At 43.5% G+C, this 25217-nt stretch overlaps 1 protein-coding gene across 1 annotated transcript in view; it reads right to left on the bottom strand.

Annotated features, from left to right (window-relative positions):
* Ire1 (serine/threonine-protein kinase/endoribonuclease Ire1) overlaps positions 1–25217 on the bottom strand; it is a 51729-nt gene that overhangs the window by 11127 nt on the left and 15385 nt on the right. Inside the window, exons 7-21 of the mRNA XM_089588226.1 lie at positions 24548–24590; positions 23365–23426; positions 21441–21500; positions 20468–20657; positions 17788–17869; positions 16780–16909; positions 12917–13071; positions 10557–10880; positions 8485–8551; positions 8279–8372; positions 6676–6805; positions 5343–5502; positions 3975–4168; positions 1789–1930; positions 415–539 (exon numbers count right to left, since the gene is read on the bottom strand). Coding sequence (XP_089444352.1) covers positions 415–539; positions 1789–1930; positions 3975–4168; positions 5343–5502; positions 6676–6805; positions 8279–8372; positions 8485–8551; positions 10557–10880; positions 12917–13071; positions 16780–16909; positions 17788–17869; positions 20468–20657; positions 21441–21500; positions 23365–23426; positions 24548–24590 — 1958 coding nt within the window. The remainder of the gene's footprint in view (positions 1–414; positions 540–1788; positions 1931–3974; positions 4169–5342; positions 5503–6675; positions 6806–8278; positions 8373–8484; positions 8552–10556; positions 10881–12916; positions 13072–16779; positions 16910–17787; positions 17870–20467; positions 20658–21440; positions 21501–23364; positions 23427–24547; positions 24591–25217) is intronic.

Here is a 25217-nt window from a genome sequence, read left to right on the forward strand (position 1 = left end):
AGTCAGCTTTGACAGCTTTTCCAGTCAGTGCACATTAAAGAACCCCATGTGGTTGAAATTATCCGGAGCTATCCACTATGGCATGTCTCTCGTAGCCTGAATCGCTTTTGCTTCGAGAGAACTTCACTGAAGAGGAACCCCCCTCTGGAAAAAGTGCACTGTGGGAGGAAATTAACTGCACTGCCTTATACGGTTTCCTGACAAAGAATCAGAAATACTTCATTGTAGCAGGAATTTCACTGTATAGTCGCACCTGTTGCAGTGGGGTTTGACTGTATGCCCCTCAAAGTCTCATGCAAGGGACCACCACTTGCTTTTAATTTTGTCAGTGGATTTGACACAGCTATTTGCTCAGTTCATTCAAAGCCAGGCCTGATGGATGGACGGGGTCTTTTCAAGAGTGGACGTAGGTACCTGAAAGAAGTCGAGCTGCCGCTTAGGGTCCCAGAATACGGGGTGCTTCACCACAGTGGAGACGGAGGGGCGCTCCTGGGGATCCGTGTGGAGCATCTGCTCAATCAGGGACTGTCCCAAAGCACCTGCAGGTTTGCAGAGGCATGACTAGAATTCCAGGGAGTAGCTTATTTTAATCCAAGCCTGTATGACTAACAATTGTCACTCAATGATGATCATTAAGGTGGCAAATGAATATGGAGACAACGGTACAGCCACCTATTCCGAAGGAGCTTTAAAAAAATTAAAAATTAAAAATGCACAGGTAGGTTTTTCAGCAACAGAAAGTGTTCAAAAGCCTCCATTCCCTTAGTGATGATATTAAAGCGAAAGCCTTTAATGCCTCAACACTGTAGACAGAAGATTGTCAACAGAAGGTTGTCAGCAGAAGGTTGTCAGCAGAAGCTTTCACATCAGCAGAGGTGTCACCTCTGTGGCCCCTCTTTCTCTTTCTTCTTTCACTCTGACTTCCTCCCTTCCTCTACGGTGCGGTTCAGGTGTCCACCGAGATGACAGAGAATTACTGCGCCATTTCCTTTCCTCACAAAGAGTTGTGTTCAAAGGGCAAGGTATCCCCAAAGGGCATCGCACGAAAGGGTGGTGGCTTCCATGGACTCCCTGGCAGCCCTACAACACGCTGTCGCTTTCTATTTCATATTAGCAATTAATTAATATTCAGTCATTAATCAGTAAGTAGCAATTAATTAGTAATTAGTACTTAATTATGTGTGGCCTCATCCAGTGATGACGACGTCACCAGTGCCACAGAGGCAGTCAAAGTGGTGTGGAAAACGCTTTGGCTCTACGCGCTTGGCTGCCCCATTTTTTTTCCTCTTACATTTATAAGCTATTTCTTACACATGGCATTTCCTTGCTATTTTCTTGCTATTACACATGCTATTTTCCTTCAAATGGCTAAGCACTGAGAACCGCAACAACAGCGCTAGACATAGTGTAATGACACATTACAAGTTGAATTTCATTTCCGAGTGGCCTTCTGGCTGTGTACAAGCTAGTGGCCTTCAGCAGACTTCAGCAATGCACAGAGGGAAAGATAAGACATATATATCCTTTACAACCATCTGTCTTCTCTTACTATTATAAAATTACAAGAACTATAAGTGCGTCCCCATTTAGAAACTTCCATTCTATTCAGTTCAGAGAGCAAAATTATCACTTCGGTTGAAAATCAGTATCCAGCACCTTATTCACGGTGAGAGTCCTGCACAAGCAAAATTGAATGCAAGAATTCCGCTGCACAGTGTTGGCTTTACAAACTAAATAAGCATAAAGTGCAACAGCTGTAACCCATGTCCATGGTTTGCCATGACGTACCTTGTGTCCCAGCGTCCATTAGGATGTGGCGGCCGTGCTTAATGTTGGCCTGCCGCTCCAGGGTGTCGCCAAAGGGGTGTCGGCCACTGCTCAGCACGTAGTAGAAGACACAGCCCAGCGAGAACACGTCCACTGCCTTCGTCTGCGCACACGAAACAAAAAAAAGCAGGGATGAATGACGTGGTCGCTTTGCTGCAATTGAAGGGCAACTCTGGGGCTTTTACAAGTTTCCTGTACCGTATTTTCCGGTGTATAAGACGCGGTTTTTTTTTCAAAAATCTTGCTGGTGCGTCCTATACAAGGGTGCGTCTTATATGCGAATTTTCCGTTTTTTTTTTTTTTAGAGTTCAGAAATTACTCAGGTTCATGTTCAAGCTTTACTCACCAAAAAAATATTACTACCAATAACGCGGTTGTAACATGGTTAATACTTCAATACGGGGACCGCCGTGCGCAACTTTTTTAGGTGAACTTTATCATGAAACGGCGGGGTTGACCACTTCCGGGATATTAAACACGCGGCCGTTTCGGAGGCCCCAAGCAAAGGTAATGTGAAATGCCAAAAGATGGCGACAGTCGCGCTTCTCGCCATTGTCAAGACAAGCCAAGAGAAGCCGATATTTTTTTTTTAGTCACCCTTTGCAAGTACGAAGTGCGAAGAGAATGCTTCAGACGTGTTGCCTTTTCGATAGCGCATCCGAAGATGAAGACTTTGAAGGTTTTATGTAAAAATAAATTGTTATGGACATAAAGAGAGTTCTTTCGCTTTTTTTTCTTTTGTGCTAAAACGTGGGCTGGTATGGCGTGAGTGTTGCCTTTTTCGATCACTTAGCATTGCTTAAGAACTTCTCACACGTACGGTGCATTTTGCGATGGTTGCATAAGCATGTTTAATTAAGCCTCACTAGCCTAACTGGGTAAATTGGGGTGCGTCTTATACACGGGTGCGTCTTATATACCAATTTTTTCAATGCCAGCCTGCATATATGGCAGGTGCGTCTTATACAAGGGTGCGTCTTGTACACCGGAAAATACGGTACTGTAATGAAACTTTTACTGTAAGTTTTCCTCTAGGTCCTGGTCTTTTCCAACGAGTTTGGCAGCTATGTGGCATGTCATTTGTGCGCAAATCGATTTTAAAGTTTTCCATTTCCGTGGGCTCAGTTCATATTTCTATGGGCGACAAACACTGTGTTTGTGATGTCAAAAATATATCTGCACCTGTTCGCTGCTTTAAGAACAAAATTTTTATGCTTGTAATGGGTCTCGGGTATTACATGAAACGAATCATTTTCAGTCACTAGTTCTCTCATTCAACTTGCATACGAGCGTTTTTCAATAATGTTAGCGACGTCATCTCTGAGTCAAGCGAATCATCGTCCCTAGCAGCAAACCAAGTTTCAGTTTTGGTATGCTGTCTTTGCTGTCAAAATAAATCTACTCGGTACTTTGAAGAATGGCTAGTTGTGCTAATAGGAGTGCTTTAAGAAATGTGAGGCAAATATTGCCTGAAAATGTTAACAAAGAAAAAAAAAGTTGTTTTAAAGGTTCAGCCTCACCATTTGTAGCGTTAGAGCAAAATATAAAATTAAGCGTGCTTATTTAAGGACACGAAACAAAATTTAACATTTTCAAGCAGTTTTGGAGTTTACGTTGACATACTCTTAACCTCCAGATATCAATGTGTTCCAATGCGGGTGCTGACAATTCTCACCACTGCTGAGGCACTTATGGTATGCTTATTTTGTATCCTACTTTTTGCAAACAGTTGTAGCTATACATTATGTTTCAACTTTTTTACTGCTTTTTCTTTTTTAACTTTTGTGCACAACTGATGGTGCAAGTTTTCATTCCTTCAAAACTTGCAAAAAGTCCATGTTTATGCGATGTGTACGTGTGTCCCAATTCCTGCCACAGCCTCTTTTGAGACAAGTGAAGTTCACATAAAACGATAAAGGAGAGATGAATGCCATTCAGATAAGCTCAGATAAAAAAAATGACCTTTCTTCTTCATAAACTTGGACTTCCTTCACTTATTCGTCAAGACTGCCTCTAGAAAGATGAAATTTGATGACTGTTCCAGTCCAAGCCATGTGCAAAAGTTATGACACCACTACAGCCATGTTGGCTCTTAGCACTCTGACCAAAAAGAGTGGAAAGCAGAACCAAGGTTAAAGTCTACTCACGGCTCGTCCGTGGCCAGACAGCATCTCGGGCGCGATCCACCCATCCGTGCCAGTGACGCCGGACTTGCGGGAGAACGACAGCCGCCCGTGGCTCAGCTTCTTGCAGAGGCCAAAGTCCGAGATCATGGCCTTGGCCTCGCCCGCAGCATTGCGCCGCGAGATGAGCACATTGTGCGGCTTGACGTCTCGGTGCACTGCAACAACGCGGGGAGAGGACTCATCGCAACGCAAACTCCAGAACTTGCCTCATTTTGGGGAATTTTATGCTTACAGGAAGAATTCTACAGATTTCAAAGCAGTGGAGACACACGATTTTTGTTGTATGTTCTTTCTTTCAGGTGATGAACAAGGTAATCAGTAAACATGAATTGCCATGTGGAATTTGCCTTCACTCAAAAAATTATTCATAACTAAATTTCTTCTTCTATTTTTGGTTGTGGCTTCAGCAGTCAGATGGTGGCTGTTGCGTGACAAGAGTTGAGATTAAGTAAAGCATACAAGGAACTGCAATAAAATCACTGCTGCATCATTTTAATTCACTCCCAACTCAAAATGCCATGGTAATCTATGCTTATTATGTACCATTCCAAAGAAGAAAACATGCAATGTAATATTTAGTGTCTCTACCTGTTTAGAGAGCAGTTTTAATTAATACTGAAGAGAATTTTGCAGTGCAACATTCGAGATATGTCCACCCTAAAAATGTCTTCACAAACAGAACCCCCTCCCCACAACACTTGATAACAAGTGAATTAAGCAGACGAGCAACTGGAGTACTGCTTCTGTGGGAGTATTATAACAGGAGTGTACTGGGAGACCAATGGGAGTAAAATCGGTGCTTAGTGGGAACCTAACGAAAGTTTCATGAAAGTTTTGATTGCTATACACCCATAATGCCTGACATAATGAAGATGAGCCAGTCCATAATACCTTAGCACACATTTTGCATCAGCAACTCAGCAGCAAAGCAGACCAACAATTATCAACAGGAAGCCAAATGGGAGCACATACAATTCCAGAGATAAGGCTAGTAGATCTCTCTGCACACAGCCTTGCAAACATTTTGTACTTATATTTATTCTTAACGGCAAGACAACCCAAAAATCTTACTATCTAGTTCTATGTTATTACAACCGAGACTGCTGCACTCTAGCTCTAAGGTCACTCTAACCAGAAGCAATACGTCAATCACGTAAAGCAAGAACTGCTCTTGGAAACAAATCCCTCCAACCCCAGCACATAACTAGCGCTGAAAACCTGCATCATCTTTGATGGCCCCTTCATAATTTTTTTCAAGGTTTCTACTGTGTATACGTCCTGCACATGCTCAAGTGGAAAGAGAGAGAGAGGACCAGTGGATCAGCGCACCGATGTCCAGCGAGTGGAGGTGGTGCAGTCCCGAGGAGGCCTGGTGGAGCAGGGTGGTGGGGTCCAGGTGGCCCCGGTCAAAGTCCGGCCGCTCCACGTAGTCCTGCAGGGTGGCCTCACACAGCTCCAGGGCTATGTAGCAGAACTGCCGGTCTTCCTCCTGAAATCAGGGGCAGAAGAAGAAGGAAGGGGTGAGAGAGGTAGAGAGAGTCAGAGAACACTTCCACTATAATCAGACACAACTCAAGAACAAAGCGACTTTTTCCCCGTCAGAGGATCCTCTTCCAGCCAATGGCGTCGGCCGATTCTCTTTAGCCTGCTAGCTTGACAATGCAGGGAGTGACAGATGAAAGGGGATAGTCCCTTCCCAGCACTGTCATGCTAGCAGACTCATGAGAATCTGTCGACGCCATTGGCTGGAAGAGGATCCTCTGACGGGGAAAAAGTCGCTTTGTTCTTGAGTTGTACCTGACTACAGGTATTGTTGGGAAATTCCTCTCTGCAATGTATTTCTAGATATGCTTAGTTATTAATCACCCGCAGGACACTCCAGCAGGTAGTAAAAGGGACAAAGCTAGAGACAGAATGGTGCTGTCAACGTCGAAGACAAGCTCCTGCAAAACTAAGCTCCATGTCGGTTTAAGCTGACCTCAGTTAGATTACGACCTCTCGCAGTGCAGCTCAAAGTGATAAGCCAATTAAGAAAAGTTTTGCGAAAATCACAGTACAGAGCACCGAGGCAAAACGCGTGATTTTTTTTCCAGCAACGGCTGGTTTCTCTAAAAACGTTTTCCACACTGCTTGTATGTTTTTTCTCCTTTGCCGCAACTGTGCGTCACCTTTTCTACAGTCTTTAGTTTAACATTATATGAAAGTGCCATTTCGCCTCGTTTCCGTTAAAAATATATTTCATAGTATAGCAAACTCTTACGCCGAAGTTACCAAGTTTTTGTATGGGGCGCAGCCCCTCGTCAAGCCTTTAAAGGCTTTTTGGCTACGCCCCTAGCATCTTTGCGATGTTGAAATAAAGATGACTTGACTTGACTTGACTTGACAAGGTTAGGTGGCAGTCAGTGCCGTTCCGAGGTCCCCTAGAGCGCTGCTTGAAGTCTTCAGATATGCAAACTGATGCACACATCATCTTACATAATGAAGAAGCTACACAATGGAGAGGTGTTGGCCATCTAAAGGGCTAGGCTGTGCCAGGTAGTGTAAAGCAAATCATGGCGGTACCACTGAATGCCTTCAGTAAATGATGAAAAACTGGTGCACAAATCAACCTGAATAAACAAAGAGAGAGACACAAAAGGTGCTTTCACCCCCGCGTACGCACCATGCAGAAGTAGCGGACGACATTGGGGTGCTCATCGGACTCGCGAAGCAGGTCCACTTCACGGCTCGCCAAGCTGATGCAGTCTGGCAAGATGCGCTTCACTGCAACGGGCCGCTTCTCGAATGTGCCCCTGCATCACATAAATAGTAAGCAGCCATCAAGAACAGCTTAAGGGGGGACACTGGTCTTGAAAAAAAAAAATTTTATTAATGAAGTCACAGTTACGAGATCTTCAGGGAATATGTATTTTTGTGTGTTGATTCTAAATACGTTATTTAATTTCATGTAAAACAATTTCTTGAGCACTTATGCACTTTTTATGCTAGTATTTTGCGGAGAGTTTTGAAGAAAATTTGCTGCGGGAAACTCGCTGAAATGTATGCCATTGGGTTCTCTTGACACCAAGGAATGTAATAAGGGTGAAATTGTCTTCCTGCCTAACTTAAGTTATAGAGTTTTGAAGTTGTCGCTTCAGAAATGAGAAGAAAAGTGTGTATTCCTGTTTCTGAAGTGGCAGCTTCAGTACCCTAGTACTCAAGTTCTATGAGAGCCAGGATGATAATTTTACCCATATATTGTATTCCTTGGTGTCAAGAGAACCCAATGGCATACATTTCAGCAAGTTTCCTGCAGCAAATTTTCTTCAAAACTCTCCGCTAAATACTTGCATAAAAAGTGCATAAGTGCTCAAGGAATTGTTTTACATAAAATTAAATGACATATCTAGAATCAGCGCACGAAAATACATGTGCCCTGAAAATTTCATAACTATGACTAAATTAGTAAAATTTTCTTTTCAAGACCAGTGTCCCCCCTTAAGCAATGTCAAAAGCATGGTTAACGCAAAGACCGCAACTAAAATTGCAATGAATCGTAAAGGAGACCCTTACTTTTTTCTTATCTTTATATCTTTGTTGTCATGGCTCATGCTCCGTTTATATTTGCTAATGACCTGAAAGTTATAACCCACTACTTCTTTCTTGTTTTTGTCCATGCAGTTTTTTTTTTCTATACTATCAGTGTTGCTAGTCACCCAGAAGTTAAATAAGCGAGTCCCACAAAGCATATGAAACGGCTACAGTGCTCAGCTGCCCTACCATATGTAATTATACTCAGCCTTTTATATCGCATTTTTAACGACACACTTATATATGTTCATTCCCTCTACTCACGGACAAGAAAAATTAGAAAAGGACACCCAATAGCAGCATTTAATTTCCGCCAAAGCAACAAAAGCCACTCTCACAGGACACAACACATAGAGGTTGGCGCAACACTGATGAAACAGAGGGAAAAATAAACTGCAGTGAACTCTCTCACAAATTCCAATTTGATTAACTTGAACCTCCGGGCTATTGGAACTGAAGCTTTGACCCCGTCAACATCAAGCACTTCAAGGTTCCCGTCAATTCAAACTCCGCACAATTAAACAAAAGCTGTTTAGACATGTTGAGAAGGAAGTGCAAAATGGGACAAGCTCACAAGAAAGGCAACGTTCAACTAACCATCTCGTTGAAGCTGAAGTTGTTTACGGTAACAGCGACACTACAACAAACGTGTCCAAGGCAAAGGAAGTGAAATGAAACTAGGGACTTTCACTTACTTGAACACAAACGTTCCGTTGCAGCCACGGCCGATCACATCTCGCGTGTCAAAGCTGATCTTTCCAATCTGACACACACCGTCTTCCGTCACTTCTGCATGAACGGAAAGAAGTCCAAATTCGCAAAGCAGTAGTAGAATCACGTTTGCTAAACTTCAGGGAAAAAAAAAAACAAGGAAAAAAAGCACGAGAGGAAGAAAGCTTACCAAGAATCTGACTGCCGCCACTGACCCGAAGGTTGCCGCTCCGTGATGAACGTTGGTACTCCCTCGCCTGGCATAAAGAAGAAATGGGCAGAGATTAAATGGGGATTACCGTCAAGTGTTCAGCAAAAGCTGAGGGCTGTATAGTTTGGCAATATCTATGCTGTATGTCATCATCATCATCATCAGCCTGACTACACCCACTGCAGGGCAAAGGCCTCTCCCATGTCTCTCCAATTAACCCTGTCCTACGCCAGCTGCCGCCACTGTATCCCCGCAAACTTCTTAATCTCATCCGCCCACCTAACTTTCTGCCGTCCCCTGCTACGTTTCCGTTCCCTTGGGATCCACTCCGTTACCCTTAAGGACCAGCGGTTATCTTGCCTTCGCATTACATGCCCTGCCCAAGCCCACTTCTTCCTCTTGATTTCAACTAAGATGTCATTAACCCGCGTTTGTTCCCTGACCCACTCCGCCCTCTTCCGATCTCTTAACGTTACACCTATCATTTTCCTTTCCATAGCTCGCTGCGTTGTTCTTAACTTAAGCTGAACCCTCTTTGTTAGCCTCCACGTTTCTGCCCCATAGGTGAGTACCGGTAAGATACAGCTGTTGTATACTTTTGTTGTTGTATTCCACGTCAAAGATACGGTCATTGGCACTGATAGCCGCAGAGGCTGTGATAACAAAAGACCCCCGGAAGTTTATTTGCAGTTGTTTTACAGCCACGTAAAATGACACAGGAAATGGAAATGAGAGGGAAAGGGACAGATAAGACATGCTGCCTATTGTCCTGCTGATAAGCTTCAGTCGGAGACACTAGTATTCAGATGCAACTACGCAGATACATTACTGCAACTATGCGGACACTACACTATTCGAGTGCAAGAAGAACTTGGGAAGCCTTCTTGACGTACTTCCCAGCTGTTTTGAAACGGAAAAAAAATTGATTTTTAAGAAAACGAAACAGTGCAGTAATTGTCTCATGTCTCCATGGACACCTGAACCACGTCGTGAGGGAAGGGAAAAAGGAGCGAGTGAAAGGAGAAAGAGGTGCTGTAGTTGAGGGTTCCGGAATAATTCTGACCACCTGAGGATGTTTAAATGCGACAAAACAGCCACCTTGGCCTTAAACTTTCACTTCACGGCTACTCTGACATCTATCTAAACTAAAAACCAAAGCGGAGTGCCTTCCGCCTAGTTTGCCAAGCCTATCAAATAGAAGTGGCATCTTTTGGATCTATCACACGGTTTTCAGACAAAGACATCAATGAACGCAAAGTAGAGGTGTGCGAATATCAAATTTTTCAAATACGAATCGAATACAAATACTTGGTTCCGAATATCGAACCGAATATCGAATAAACAAGGACAGATGCATTTAACCACTACAAAATATTATTTAAGCACCCAAGAACATAACAGTTCAACTATCAGGGATGAAATGAACACAAAAGGTAGGTGTGGCTGCACAAAAAGTGTCCAAGTCTCGAACATTATTCTTAAAAGAGTGGAAATATCAGAGAAGATGGCTGGTACACAGCATTGATTAAGGCTAGCTTGCCATAAGCGCAAAAGCGCGTTGCTGGGATGAACATAAAAGGTTGTCGTGAAGGAAAACTGGCTGCTCCACATGCTCAGGCAGAAGTAATTCCCTTCGAGCAGAAACGACTTCTCCAGCCAGAGAAAATGCCCTCTCACTTGGCACTGAACTGGCACGTATTGCGAGGTATTTCGTGCACAGCTCTGACTATACCAGCTTCGCAGGTATAGCCACAAAGAAGCTCACCAGCGCAGTCAGCTACTGCATGGCCCAATGTTACGCATTGTTCTGGGCGCCACCATGTTGCTATGTCTCTGTCGATAGGACTTGCGGACCGAAATGAACGCCAGTGCTCGCAATAGAATATCTGGCTAGATACGAATATTCGTGTCGGGTCGAATATTCGAAACAACACGAATACTTGGATTTCGAATCAAATATGAATACTAAAAATATAATATTCGAATTATATTTGAGAATTTCGAATATTCGCACACCCCTAACGCAAAGCCACCAGTCACGAAGGCCTCACCTGTGGGTAGAGGTAGGCCACTGCCCCAGCCATGCCACCCAACAACAGGACGAGGGCGAGCTGAAACCAGGCCGTCTGGCCCGAGAGAGGCAGTATTGCATCGTCAGGCTGCCAGGGCGGTGTCCCCACCGCTGCATCGCGAACGTCCCGCCGCCTCTGATGTGTCCTGCCTCCGCGGCCCGACTGGCCATCTTTCTTTGTCCGGTCGACCGGCTCCCCATAGGGGAAGAATGGGGGAACCGGCCTCCAGCTCTTCCCGTCATCCCCAATCTCCCAGCTGCCCCCAGGGTCATGACCTCCTTCCCTGTCCTTGCTCGGGATGACCTTTGGGAAGAAGCCAAGAAGAGCACCGTAAGCTCCCACAGAGGGAGAAAAAAGTAACCTACTCTGCATTAAGGGGGGACACTGGTCTTGAAAAGAAAATTTTATTAATTTAGTCACAGTTATGAAATTTTCAGGGCACATGTATTTTTGTGCGCTGATTCTAAATATGTTCATTTAATTTCATGTAAAACAATTCCTTGAGCACTTGTGCACATTTTATGCAAGTATTTTGCGAAGAGTTCTGAAGAAAATTTGCTGCAGGAAACTCGCTGAAATGTATGCCATTGGGTTCTCTTGACACCAAGGAATACAATAAGGGTGAAATTGTCTTCCTGCCTATCATAGAACTTTAGTAATAGGGTACTGAAGCTGCCACTTCAGATGCAGGAATACACACTTTCCATCTCATTTCTGAAGCGACAACTTCAAAACTCTATAACTTAAGTTCTATGATAGGCAGGATGATAATTTGACCCTTATTGTATTCCCTGGTGTCAAGAGAACCCAATGGCATGCATTTCAGCGAGTTTCCGAAAGCAAATTTTCTTCAAAACTCTCCGCAAAATACTAGCATAAAAAGTGCATAAGTGCTCAAGGAATTGTTTTGCATGAAATTAAATGACATTATTTAGAATCAGCACACCAAAATACATATTCCCTGAAGATTTCATAACTGTGACTTCATTAATAAAAATTTTTTTTTCAGGACCAGTGTCCCCCCTTAAAACAAAGGGCATATTTGTCACTGTACACCCGGGCAAAACTTTAGCTGGCTCGGGTGGTGCATTGATAAATGCACCTTGTAAACGGCTGCTTTTGGCTAAACCGCTAGCATATTCATGCTGTAATTTGGCACGTGAGGTGGCATTTGGAGGTCTTTTTTTTTTTTTCACGTGATATTCGAGTGGAGTACTTGCCTGGTTGGATAAAATTATTAGAAACACGAATCGTTTGCATCTACAAAGAGCCAAAACAAGCGGCATACGCAGCAATGGATCTGGTCCATATGGCCTCCTCCTCTGGTAAACTACCACTCTTTTCATGGCGCACAAGCCGTTTACCCAGAGTAAGCACAAATGTGCCACCAGAACCATTGCTGCGTATGCCGCTTGTTTGCACTGTTCGTAGTGGCAGACGATGAATATTTCTGATAGCTTTGATCTAAACACGCAAGTACTCCACTCAAACATTACATGAACAAAAATGAACCATGAAACACCATCTCACGAGTCAAATTACAGCATGAACATGCCAGCTGTGTAGCCGAAAAGAACCTTTTACAAGGTGCGTTTAGCGATGCAACACCCGAGCCCAACACCCAAGATTTGGTCGGGTGTAGCTATTTATCAAGCACCCAAGCAACCCGAAAGGGGACCAGGACTTGAACACTCATTAGAGGCCTTGCAAATCAATTACCTAAATACAAGTGCACTCAATTGTGAGCAAAGGTAAGGAACTACCACTTCCTTCATTTCACCATGTTTGCAGCCAAACTGACATTTTTATTTTATGTTTATGTTCAGGCTGACTTCAAAAAATGACTCCCTTGTGTAGATGTCGTAAAAAACAATGCCAAGACAGAAATCCAACAAGTACTTCAATATAGAATGGTTTGGTTTATGATTGTTCAATGTCCCAGAACGACTCAGGCTATGAGAGACGCCGTAGTGGAGGGCTCCGGAAATTTCGACCACCTGGGGTTCTTTGACGTGCACTGACATCGCACAGCACACGGGCCTCTAGAATTCCCTCTCCACCGAATTCAACCACCATGGCTGGGATAAAACTCGCGGCTTTAGGGTCAGCAGCAGAGCGTCATAACCACTGAGCCACCGCGGCGGTTCAACATAAAACGGGAGAAAGCAAGGCAGCTCCACATAAGTACACAAGTATATATAAGCACATAAGGTCCCTGTAAAGAGTCCTTAAGGGTCAAATAAATGATGACGATGATTTACAACCAACATGCATGCCTGTGCATTGCACGTAATAGCCTCATAACATAAACGAAAAGCTTTTTTCTTTTCTGTGCGTACCCGCTCCTCGGAGTGCGCTCCTTCTGAAGCAACCTCGCGCTGTTCCCTGATGTGGCGTGAGCCCCCCGGGTCCTCAGACTGTGGCGGCCTCTGGTAGCCGATCTGGAGCCTCGAGTAGAGCACGGCCACCATGGTGTTGGGGTACTCGTAATAACCTGTTACAACCGACAGCAGCGCACACGTTACACTCTCTCCCCACTGCAAGTCTCAATAGAAAGCGTCAAAACTACATCCCAGTATGGCATACTAGAAAAAAAAAAGGCTAAAGTGGTGAAAGGCGAAAGCCTGAGTGCTGCATTCTGCTACGCGATTGTTCACTTCACATTCTGTTGGTGCATTAATTAACTGCCAATTAATGAGGCTTAAGCTTCCCCTTTAGGACTGGAAAGGGCTGCCAGGGAGTCCACAGAACACCTTTGAACACAAGGCTTTTTGAGGAAAGTAAATGGCCCTGTAATTCTCTGTGTGGACACCTGAGCCGCACTGTACAGGAAGGGAGCAAGTGGGAGTGAAAGAAGAAAGAGGGGCCGTAGTGAAGAAAGTGAAAATTGTATTTGAGCAAAGGAAATTAGGCATGAACTGTCTCACATATCTCAGTAGACACTAGTGGAAAATTGTATTTGAGGAAAGGAAGTTGTGCAGTAACTGTCTCACATATTTCAGTGGACACCCGTCAAAATTCCCCCATGGTGAAGTCACAACAATTTGGACCAATCTGAAAGCAGACAAATATGCCTTGCTCTTCAGTAAATTGGTTTTTGAGGAAAGGAAATGTACTGCGGGTAAATTGGTTTTTGAGGAAAGGAAATGTATCTCTCGCCGGAAGAGAAGGGAGGAGGATGGGAGTGAGCGAAGACACTAGACACACCTTTGTTCATTCCAAACCACCCAGTTGGCATGGCAAAGCGGTAGTGTACTCACACTCCAGAGACCAGGGTTCGATTCCCAAGCTCAGCCAATTTCTTACTCGGTTTTATTTATTTATCTGGTCTGACTAGAAAGGTTAATTGGACTAATTGGTTAAGTAAGCAATTAACTAAACTCAGTCAAACTTACTTGGAGCATCTCTATACCACCCGTTTAATTGGTTGCATGGTTACTAGGCAAAGTACAATTGGCCCCATTTGAAATTCGCGCACTGTGGACGTCACGACCGGTTCGACCAATTGAAAAGCGTGACATTTCTGTCGACAGCTCCTGCTTACAACGATGAGCCATTAAAGGCTTCCGCCTTAATATATTGCCGCAACATGGGCAGGATGAAAGGACACACAGTGACATTTGCAACTGCCCCACAACATACCACTCTTTATCTCATAACCACATCACAAGGCCTCAAGTATAATGAAGTCAGGTGCCGAATGCCTCATGTTAATTACCCGCAATGCCCAGAATGCCCCATAAAGAAACACACGCAAGACTAAACAAGACAAGCTCAGGATGCTCACAAACATTCTTGATCCTCTCAACTTTCCCTATTCAATTCAGCGATAATCTGAACTTCGGGACGTCACTGATGGAACAGGACCCAATGACTCCGCTACATGTTGCGGTTCGGTTGCAACAGACCTTATTTATAATAGACAGGCCAGCTTCACAGCAAAAGCACCCGAAAATAGTAAGACCACATTTTTTTTTCGTTTATTTTCACCAGTTTCATCATTGCCCAACATTAAATCTCTTCCATCAAAAACCACCACTCACTCACACAACAGGGCACATCAATTCATTTTTTATTTGGACAGTCAACTACCGGAACAACCTGTCCACTGATGCGATGCATGATTCCAGTTCTGCTTGTTCTACGGCACTGTAAAAAAAAGTTGAACATTCACCCCGACAAACCACCTGTCACATAATACTACGCTTGAGGAGCATATGATGTATGCATAAACGAGAATTTCCAGCAGTTTATTTTAAACAAATAACAAGGAAGAAAAAAGGGGGAATATCTCTCTTCGAACATAAGGCTGTGCCCTTCAATCATGCGATGCAGCCACTCTAGCTGGCATACAAAGCTCTCCCATAGCATTATTTTATATTTATACAGAATACCCCTAAAGGCCCTCGAGAGGGTATTACATAGGGGGGGGCACAGGCAACTGAACAGAATAAAACAAAACCACAAATATAAAACAAACAACAAAACCACAAATAAGGCACTTTGGATGACATAAGTAAGCAAAAGAATCAATCAAAAGCACAAATAAGACACTTTGCATGACATATAAGTAAGCAAAAGAATCAAGAGAATGGCAGTGCGGCAAAGAACGAAGATTACTGCAGTATTAAAATTATACAAACAGAACACTAATACAATGAATCTTTTTAGTAACAAACCCTGCAAAAAAGGAAGCCATGAACAAATAAAATAACAATGTATGCGAAGAGTTAAGCAGTAGTTATTGAAGATATAAGTTTAAAATATTTATCAGGATCAGTGGTGGTTGCGATATGTGAAGGCAGAGTGTTCCAGTCAGATATTGTGCGTGGTAAGAATGAATGCGCATAGATAAATGTTCTGCACGTGAAACGTCTAACTTCAAAGGGATGATCGCGGCGGTCAAAAATCGAAGGAGGCAAAGAAAAAAAGTCGTTATGAAGTGATGGATGATGATAAAGTTTATGAAAAAGTGATAGCCGTGCAATTTTACGGCGGAGACATAAATCCCGGAGACCTGCGCGTTTCTTTAAGGCTGTGATGCTGGTGTTACGTGAATAATCGGAGTGAATAAAACGAACGGCGCGGTTCTCCAATGATTCAATGTTATTTATTAGGTAAGATTGGTAAGGGTCCCAAATAGCCGAGGCATATTCAATTTTAGATCGAATTAGAGTGGTATAGGCATGAGCACGGAGGTGAGGAGGAGCATGCTTTAGGTTATGTTTTAAGAGACCTAATGACCGATTAGCAGATGCAAGCATAAGGTTAATACGGTGGTTCCATGCTAAGTCTGAATGAAGGTGAAGTCCTAAGTATTTATACGTGGTGACTAGCTCGAGTGAGCTATTGTTTAAGGAGTATGCTGTTTGAATTCGAGACATTCGGTTAGTAAAAGACATCAATTTAGTTTTTGAATGATTAAGTTGCATAAGCCAGATTGAGCACCATGCTGTAACTGAATCCAGGTCAGATTGAAGGGATTGGCAATCGGTCCTCGATCCTCGACCACTCAAAAAGTGTCAAAAGACCCTGGCGCTAATAAATTATTTTTCAGGTACTTAGCACAATGGGACTTGTCTAACACGGCAGAAAGCTGGACCCAATAGGTAAACTTACTCCATTTTGTCTCTTACGTTCCCTCTTGTTTCCAGTCCTGCATTTGTGCACACCATTTGTGAATCGTAACAATAAAGGAATATTCCAATTTCAGTTCCAAGTAAAAATCAATCCCATGGTTCTTTCCGGCTGTGTCGATGTTTGCTAGGCAGCAAAAGACTGATTCACTGCCGAGAAAATTACAAATAAAAAATTTTTCCGCCACTCTATCAAACTCTAGACGCCTGCAGCAAACAGGACTCCGAGATCAGTGTACTGAAGTGAATGGCAGTGCACCAAGCCTCCGGGATCTGCACCCAAAAAACTGTGTCAACGCACCGCAGTTTACTTTCGAAAACGGCCAGTAGTGACATCATCTGTTTTTTATTTTTATTTTTTTTTGCCTGTTTCTAGCTTATAAAAACTCCGTTTTCAATTAAACCAGCATCTTTGTCATTAGAATGTGGTACTTGTTTGGCGCACAGGCCAACTTCAATTAATTCGAAGTATCCCCGTTAGTCACTCAACAGTAGTAAGGCACTCTACAGGGTTACAGTTGGAAGCAGAGCCAATAAGTACGCCTCACCAAATTCAGCATACTGACCAGAAACAAAGGACCTTTTCCTCTCCGTACTTTCCGAAGACGACTCAAAGTCGCCATCCGAGGACGGTTTGGCAGCGCGGTCGGCGGACGGAGTCGGACCTTCCAGGAGGGGAATCCTCCGGTCCCGTGACTAGCATTCGTAGTTAGAAGAAGAAGAAAAAAAAAAGCATGTTCTGCTCAAGAAAATCCTCAACCCCGAAAGCCACAACAAAAGCAACAATACTGAAACATGACTGAACAAATCTAGCTACACTCCGTAAGATGTGTACATTTGATGCTTCCCAGGGTCCCTCCATATGTACAGGGCGTTCCGTATTTATCTGTCCTGATTGTAAAAATTTCTCCTGCGCAAACTACTGGTTTATTTGGTCTCAAGCACAGACCACAGGGCAGCATGTCATAGTCTGCGTTTTCCGATAAATAATTTAGCATCGGAACTTACTTGGATTGTCTGGAGTCAGCGAAGAATTGCAATCATCTGCGCAGAGAATTTTTGTCGAGGAGAGCGGGATAGCCGATTTGAGAGGCTGCGCCATCTGGCGAACTGCGAGGCAACCAATGTGCCTGCTTGGAGCTGGGGCAGGTCTCGCAGTACCCCAGATGGCACAGTCTCTCAAATTGGCTATTCCGCTCGCCTCGACGAAAAATTCTCTGCGTAGACGACTGCAATTCTACACCGACTCCAGCCAATTCAGGTAAGTTCTGATGCTAAATTATTTATCAGAAAACGCAGACTATTATAAGCTGCCCTTTGGTCTGTGCTCGAGACCAATTAAGTCAGTAGTTTGCGCTGGAGAATTTTTTACAACCCGGAGAGATAAATACGGAACACCCTGCAAATGCAAAAATGTGCCTTTAAACATCAAAAAAACAAAAAAGCTGACGCCATTCCGCAAGGAATGAAGGCAGCATAATAATTAGGACAGGTCTGGCTCTGATAGTTAATGCTAAAGACATAGAAAACAGCAGCAAGCTAGCCTTAACAGGATGGAACTGACTTGTGCTCACCGCCATCACTGGCATGTTCCTGTCCACGAGGGCTGCAAGAGCATAGCTTGCCTTGGCATGTTCGCCCACGTACAGTGCCGGGCTGCAGCACAAAAAAAAAAAAAAACATGCACATGCTCAACATGCCACAGTCAATTATTTCAATTTCAATGACACGATGAGTGAAATACCATGCAAACTCGTGTAAGGGCCGCACTTTTTTTTTTAATTCTGGAGTGAACCTTAAAGGTGCGGCCCCTACACGAATAAAAAAGAAAGTATACCCGTATTTTTTTTTTAATTATCTAGTCCAAAACAGAGGGTGTGGCCCATACACAGGTGCGGACATTACACGAGATTATACGGTATAGCGCAGGTATAGTAGTTTGTACAGTAGTTAACGTGTGACATTTACCTATTTTAATGTGACACATTTTTGTCAGAGAGATGGAGTCATGGCTAAGAATAAGACGCAAGACTGACAGAAAGCCAACAACGGCTCCACACATTGCCATCTCCAAAATGAGGTCACGGAAAAGAGCATCACGTCAGGCACTCTAAGATAAAGGTGAGACGATGCCACGGTTTTGCTTTCTTTTCCCCATTCCGAACACTCGCAGGTTAGAGTCTGATCCTTCCAATGCACTCACAGAGCACATGCAACTGATAAGCCCGTGTTACCGAGATAAGTTCACTCCTAAAGGCACCTCAGTTATCTCTCGGCCATCAGCCATAATCTTGTCTCCGCCAAGTTTTGCGTAGAAAAGCCACCGCTCACATAATACGACAAATCGTGAGGAAACACAAATGCTGTGATCGCTCAGAGGAGAAGACAAGACCAGAACTGACAAGGATCAAGAACTTCGGTCACCAAAAAATAGATATCTCGCTCTTTTTATTTTCTGAAAACAAGCACAGGCACATAAGTAGGGATTAAGGTAAGCCTAGTATTCAATACGAAAGCATTCAACGGTGGGGCCTCAAAAATTCAAGCAGTTGGAGAGTAAACCCGCATGTCCTACACAAAGGCGAATGCATGAGCATGTTCTAACGACCCTTTCAAACAAAGCGTGTGCGAGGATGTGACAAGAGCTTAACCACTTGTCAGTGAAAAGGTCAACAACTATGAATGCTGAAAGGCAGGTTACTACGCGATGGATAGAAAAAAAAAAAACCCAGTTCAGAGGTGAGGCAAAACCTGTGCAAGACAAAGACAGTCCTTATACCAGCACTCGATATGAGGTGCATGACATGGGTCAAGAAAGAGAAGACTAAGCTCATCAAAAAGGAACATGCCTTAGTCACACTGCCTCTGTATCATGCACTTATGAATAATGAAAGAAAAGCAATGTGGATCTATGCCAAAATCATTACCCTTATCATCATCATCATCAGCCTAACTATGCCCACTGCAGGGCAAAGGCCTTTCCCATGTCTCCCCAAAATGCCAAAATGCTTCTAGACAAATGAACAATAAAAAAAAGTCCAGTTTCTGCTATAACCTCTAAATATGCTGACAACAGAAAGATCTTTCCAGACAAGATCTGTAGTTAGTAAAACTGTATACAGACAAGATGTCTGTACACGAATACAACACTGAGAGCTCCGACACGTGCTGCAGTGAAGAGGACAGCAAATTAATTTCAACCATCTGAGACTCTTTAAAGGTGCACTGAAGAGGAATCTGAACTTGTCTTTTTGCCGCGGGAACTCAATCTACACGTTCCTAGCATTCTTAGAAACTGCCACTTATTGCGCTGTGTGGCCGATTTCCCTAATTAAATCGAATTAACGTCCGGCTCCCGCCCTTTTTTTTTAATTCTGCCTCGTACGATGGGCAGAGTCGACCAACCCGTGAAGTTCCTTTCAGCCAGCTCTGTGGAGGCTTTGCTTTCGCTTTATTTTGTTTTTTAGGTTTCCACGAATAAATAGTTTCATTCGCAGACAACATAGCCGCAAAATAAGCCCGCAGAAATAAAAATACGCGCGGACTATTTGCTACTACGAACTACTACGTATTACTCCGCCGATGGCAGAGCGGCAAGCCGCCACAGGACTGGGTGAAAGTCACTCCACGGGTTGGTCGACTCCGCCCACCGTATGAGGCAGAATTAAAAAAAAAAGGGCGGGAGCCGGCCGTTAATTTCATTTAATTTGGGAAATCGGCTATAAAGGGCAATAAGTCGCAGTTTCTAAGAATGCTAGGAACGTGTAGATCGAGTTCCCGCGGCAAAAAGACAAGTTCAGATTCCTCTTCAGTGCACCTTTAATATGTCATGAAATCAAGAATCTCAGGTGCTCTTATATTCTGCCTCCTGCAGAAACGGCAAGTGAAATTGAGCGCATAAACTGATGCTTGGTTTGGTTTAGGTTTATGGGGTTTAACGTCCCAAAGCGGCTAAGGCTATGAGAGACGCCGTAGTGGAGGGCTCCGGAAATTTCGACCACCTGGGGTTCTTCAACGTGCACTGACAGCGCACAGCACATGGGCCTCTAGAATTTCTCCTCCATCGAAATTCAGCCGCCGCGGCCGGGATCGAACCCGCGTCTTTCGGGTCAGCAGCCGAGCACCATAACAACTGAGCCACCGCAATGATGCCTCAACTGCTAAACTACACTAGCGTATATAAAAATAAACCTGACATAAATTCCTTCTGTCTCAGAAAAAAAGAAAAAAAAAGGAAGAGATGTGGCCGCTCACTACAGTGTGGTGTGCTGTGACGGTTCCAGCAGGTTCTTGTTCCAGGAGGAGCGCTTGAGCCGCCCCGTGATGTCCTCGAGGGTGCGCTGGGCAACGGGCGTGAACGGCAGCCGCCGCAGCGAGCTCTCTTCTCCGACATCGTAGACCGCAACGACCGGACTTCCCAGCTCCCGCTCCCACAGGAAGTCACCTGCGGTCAACACCCGCCGGAAACTGTCGCATCTAACAACTGACATGCTTGTAACTCTAATTCATGCTTTGCACCTGTTGTCATTAAAAAAAAAAAAAAGCATTGCTTAACACCAGCGTCACAAAGAGGATGATACCAGTGAAAAATGGGCACTGTAAACAACTGTACACACAGTGTACTACAATGTGTACTACTAGTATGCACATTGGTGCATAGTGTGCTAATATGCACATTGGTGCATAGTGTGCTAATGCACACAGCACACAAACACACTGTACTAATGCAGATAGTGTACGCAAAGTGTACTGATGCACGTGCTGGTGTACAAGCATCTATAAGCAAAACTTAGCAGGATATGAGCAGGACGGAAAATTTATTTTGGTGCAGTCACATAACCCAGTTGCCTGAAATGCCAGTAAGTATAACGTGACAAGCATATTCCACCCACTGGTATCAACACCAAAAAAATGTGCTGCAAGGCAACGCTACATTGAATTTGCTCCCAAGCTCACACAGCCCACGAACTTTTGCTGTAAACTTTACACAATGCACAAGTATCTAATGCAAATGGTGTGCTGCAGTACAAAGTGTGCACCCTTTATTTAGGCCTAGTTCTAAACAGGTGCTTGCTACTTTCTTTCTGGAGTATCTGTGACTGAAGCCTCCCCCCATTTGAGCAATCTGCAGTGTTAGTAGCGTGCTACGTAAAGACTAATCACTAATCACTATGTGCACTAATCAAGCACATAAGTCCTGCACGAGCAAACAAAAGCGTAACCTCACCAGTCTCCTTGTTAAACGTCAAAACACGACCACCCTCACTGGACGTGAAATGGGCAAGGTCTGAAAATGAGGGAAGAAGATGAAACAAAGAAATTAGGAGATAAAAGCACAAATTCACGTGAAAGCCAAAGCTACACAGCACTACCTACACACATAATTCAAAAAAGAAAACTATATTTAATCCCTTCCATGAGTTAGGTTTCAAACAAGACAACTCAAAGCACCCAAACAGAATAACTCAAAGGTGACACAATTTGCGTCCTCCAAGGAGTTCATTACCAGTCATACACGGAGACCACTATCGACTTGCAAATTTAAAAGCCAGATTAAGTTAAATGCAAACTCCATTAGTATCGGTGCTCTACAGGATATCATAAGAAAGGGACTTCTTATTCGTACAAAACTGTAGAATTTGCAGACTTCCGAGAATGTGCGACTACAATTACCAAGACCTCATTCATGAAAACAATATACCGTATTTTCCAGTGTACAAGACGCACCTTTGTATAAGACGCACCCGCCATATATGCAGGCTGTCATTGAAAAAATTGGTATATAAGACGCACCCGTGTATAAGACGCACCCCAATTTACCCAGTTAGGCTAGTGAGGCTTAATTAAACATGCTTATGCGACCATTGCAAAATGCACCGTACGTGTGAGAAGTTCTTAAGCAACGCTAAGTGATCGAAAAAGGCAACACTCACGCCATACCCGCCCACGTTTTAGCACAAAAGAAAAAAGAGTGAAAGAACTCTCTTTATGTCCATAACAATTTATTTTTACATAAACCCTTCAAAGTCTTCATCTTCGGATGCGCTATCGAAAAGGCAACGCGGCTGAAGCATTCTCTTCGCACTACGTACTTGCAAAGGGTGACTAAAAAAAAAACATCGGCTTCTCTTGGCTTGTCTTGACAATGGCGAGAAGCACGACTGTCGCCATCTTTTGGCATTTCACATTGCCTTTGCTTGGGGCCTCCGAAACGGCCGCGTCCCTAGCCGCGTGTTTAAGATCCCGGAAGTGGTAACCCCGCCGTTTCATGATAAAGTTCACCTAAAAAAGTTGCGCACGGCGGTCCCCGTATTGAAGTATTAACCATGTGACAACCGCGTTATTGGTAGTAATATTTTTTCAGTGAAAAAAGCTTGAACATGAACCTGAGTAATTTCTGAACTCGCAAAAAAAAAACGGAAAATTCGCATATAAGACGCACCCTTGTATAGGACGCACCAGCAAAATTTAAAAAAAAAAAACGCGTCTTATACACCGGAAAATACGGTATATAATTTACAGAAGACCAGAAAAAGTGCTCTCAAAATCTCTAGCAGGAGCCAGTATGCCCATTTATGATTTTGTTACCACCCGCAACTGGCTAAAGGCATTAAAAAAAAGCAAACATTTGCTCAAAGCACGCAAGAAATCAATTCGCGTGTCCGCAACCAATAGGTCACGGAGCCCAAGCACAAAGCACGGGTACTGATCTGCAAAAAACATCTGCGTCTACCATCAAGTCCCCAAACCAACAGCTGGCAGACTGACTCACTCGAGCTTCAATAGTGAAAGAGCTCATTTCACGCAGCTTAAAATGCAATAACGCGAATTTCACTATTGTTTGCAGAGCAGCGGGAAGCAGCAAGCGATATAGTCGGTAGAAGCTAATCCGTCACAATGTTCGTGATTGTCACGTTTCAGTGAGACTGCGTCTCCGCCTCTCTCACGAAATCGGAAACCAGCCGACATTTTGCAAACGCGACACGGATAAAACAGCGCAGGCAAAAAGAAAAAAAAGAAGAAAAAGCTAAAAGTGTGGCAGCTGGCAAATGATGGACGACGACGTTGAAAGCAGACGGCGCTTCTTAACTGCGCACCTGTGCCAAGAAAAGCCCTCCGCAAACAATCAGATGTGAATTTTCGCGACTCACCGTATTCCTTGGCGAAGTCCGGTGCTGCCTGAGCCGCATAGTCGAAGAAGGATGCATTCCACCTGGGTGGGAAGTGAGATTAATAAATGGATGACACGGATGGGCAAAGCTAAGTAAGGGCACCTCGCTGCATTAACATCTTTGTGCTGGTAGAATTAGTAAAGCTTAGAACGTGATAGCTGTATAAAGCTTAAAGAGAAAAATATGGAAGATGTGCGAGCCAATGCAAACTGCACCGTCAGCAAGTTTTTACTCACGTCATGAATATCAGCATCGCAAAAGGACCTGCTGTTCTCTACAACACTACAAATTGGCCTCTCATATCTATAAACAAACTCTTTTTTTTTCAATGCATATGTTTAAAGGTCTACATATGCAGTCACCAAAAAGTCAGACAGACAGCAGCTCTGAAAGGCTAAACTAAAGAATATCCTTGCGAACTAAAGAAAATCACTGCAGTTGTGGCAGCCTAATTGTCATCATCATCATCATCATTTATTATCCCTTAAGGGCCCTGGTTTGGGCATTACATAAGGGGGGGGGGACAAGAAAGTATGGCCATGGTCATATTTATACAGACAAAAAAAAAACACAACGAGGCATGGTGATGTACGTGCATTTCTATGATCCGTGCATTTTGAAATATAAGGAAAACAAACGGACGAAAATTACACAGGCAGTTATGGTCCGCATACTTTTAACAAACAACAAAACAGTATATTCACACACAAAAAGGAAAAGCAATCGGGTACTGAACAAAAAAATGCAGTGACTATTAGTGACTTTAATGGTTAATTTCATGGTGACACGTCAATCTGTACATGCAAGAGCTTATTACTTGTCAAGGGTAAGAATAAACATGTTAATGCGTTTGAGCAGCCATGTCAATTCAGAAATCCATTTGTGATTTCGAGGAAAAAAAATAAAATCTGCTTTGCTTTGAATTTCGAATGCCTGCTTTGCGTTGTTATTGCTTTTAGGTGTATGTTATTGCATTACTTCTAATGAAACAGCATTAAAGAACAGTTATTGCATAACCAAGTGAAATGCGAAGTTTTTTGAGAGGTTGTTAGATTACGCGTAATGAGGACACAGAAAAATCAGAAGGTATAGCTTGGCGGTGATGCATCTACAGCCTCAAATCAGCACGTCAGAAAACTTGGACACAAAAGGAAAGGCCTACCTCTTCTCGCCCGTCTTGCTGTCATACATCGCAATCTGAAACTCTGTTGAAAGAGGAAAAAAGAAAAATTTCACACAAGTAAGCTAAGACGATTATAATTATTGAGCTAGAAACTTCCATTACCATCCTCCCAATGTAGCATACACACAGATCCCCCTTGCTATTGTAAACATGCTCAAAATGACTTGACGTAGATTAAAAACACAAGGAGCTAACTGAATTTTAGCCCCTACTTTAGAACATGATACTACGTAAGAACTGCACCACCTACTTTTTGCATACACTCTCTCTTTTAACATTACAAGCACTGTTCAAATGAAAATAACAAATTGAACACACCTAGCGGGACATAACTCTACGTAAAGGGCATAGCAGCTGTCACACTGAGAGCATGACAAACGACATCACTACAAATTATAACATGTAACTGATCAACTAAGTCAACAAAAGCGGAGAATCACACAAGCTCGAAAGTAATTAAGAAAACAAAGAAAAAATTGGTGAACCAGGTCATGAGAACAATTTCAGAGGGATTGCCCACAAATGTTAAACTGGGAGAAAAAAATGGTACGTTTTTGATAAAACCTTTTTTGAGTTTATGCACAACGACAAAAAGTACCACAGACCAGAAGTCTGAGAGGAAAGTAGAAATGCTCGCCCAGGGGAATGA

This window comes from Amblyomma mixtum, chromosome 4 (genome assembly GCF_055824585.1).
Source record: "Amblyomma mixtum isolate Tamu chromosome 4, ASM5582458v1, whole genome shotgun sequence".
Classification (NCBI taxonomy): Eukaryota; Metazoa; Arthropoda; class Arachnida; order Ixodida; family Ixodidae; genus Amblyomma; species Amblyomma mixtum.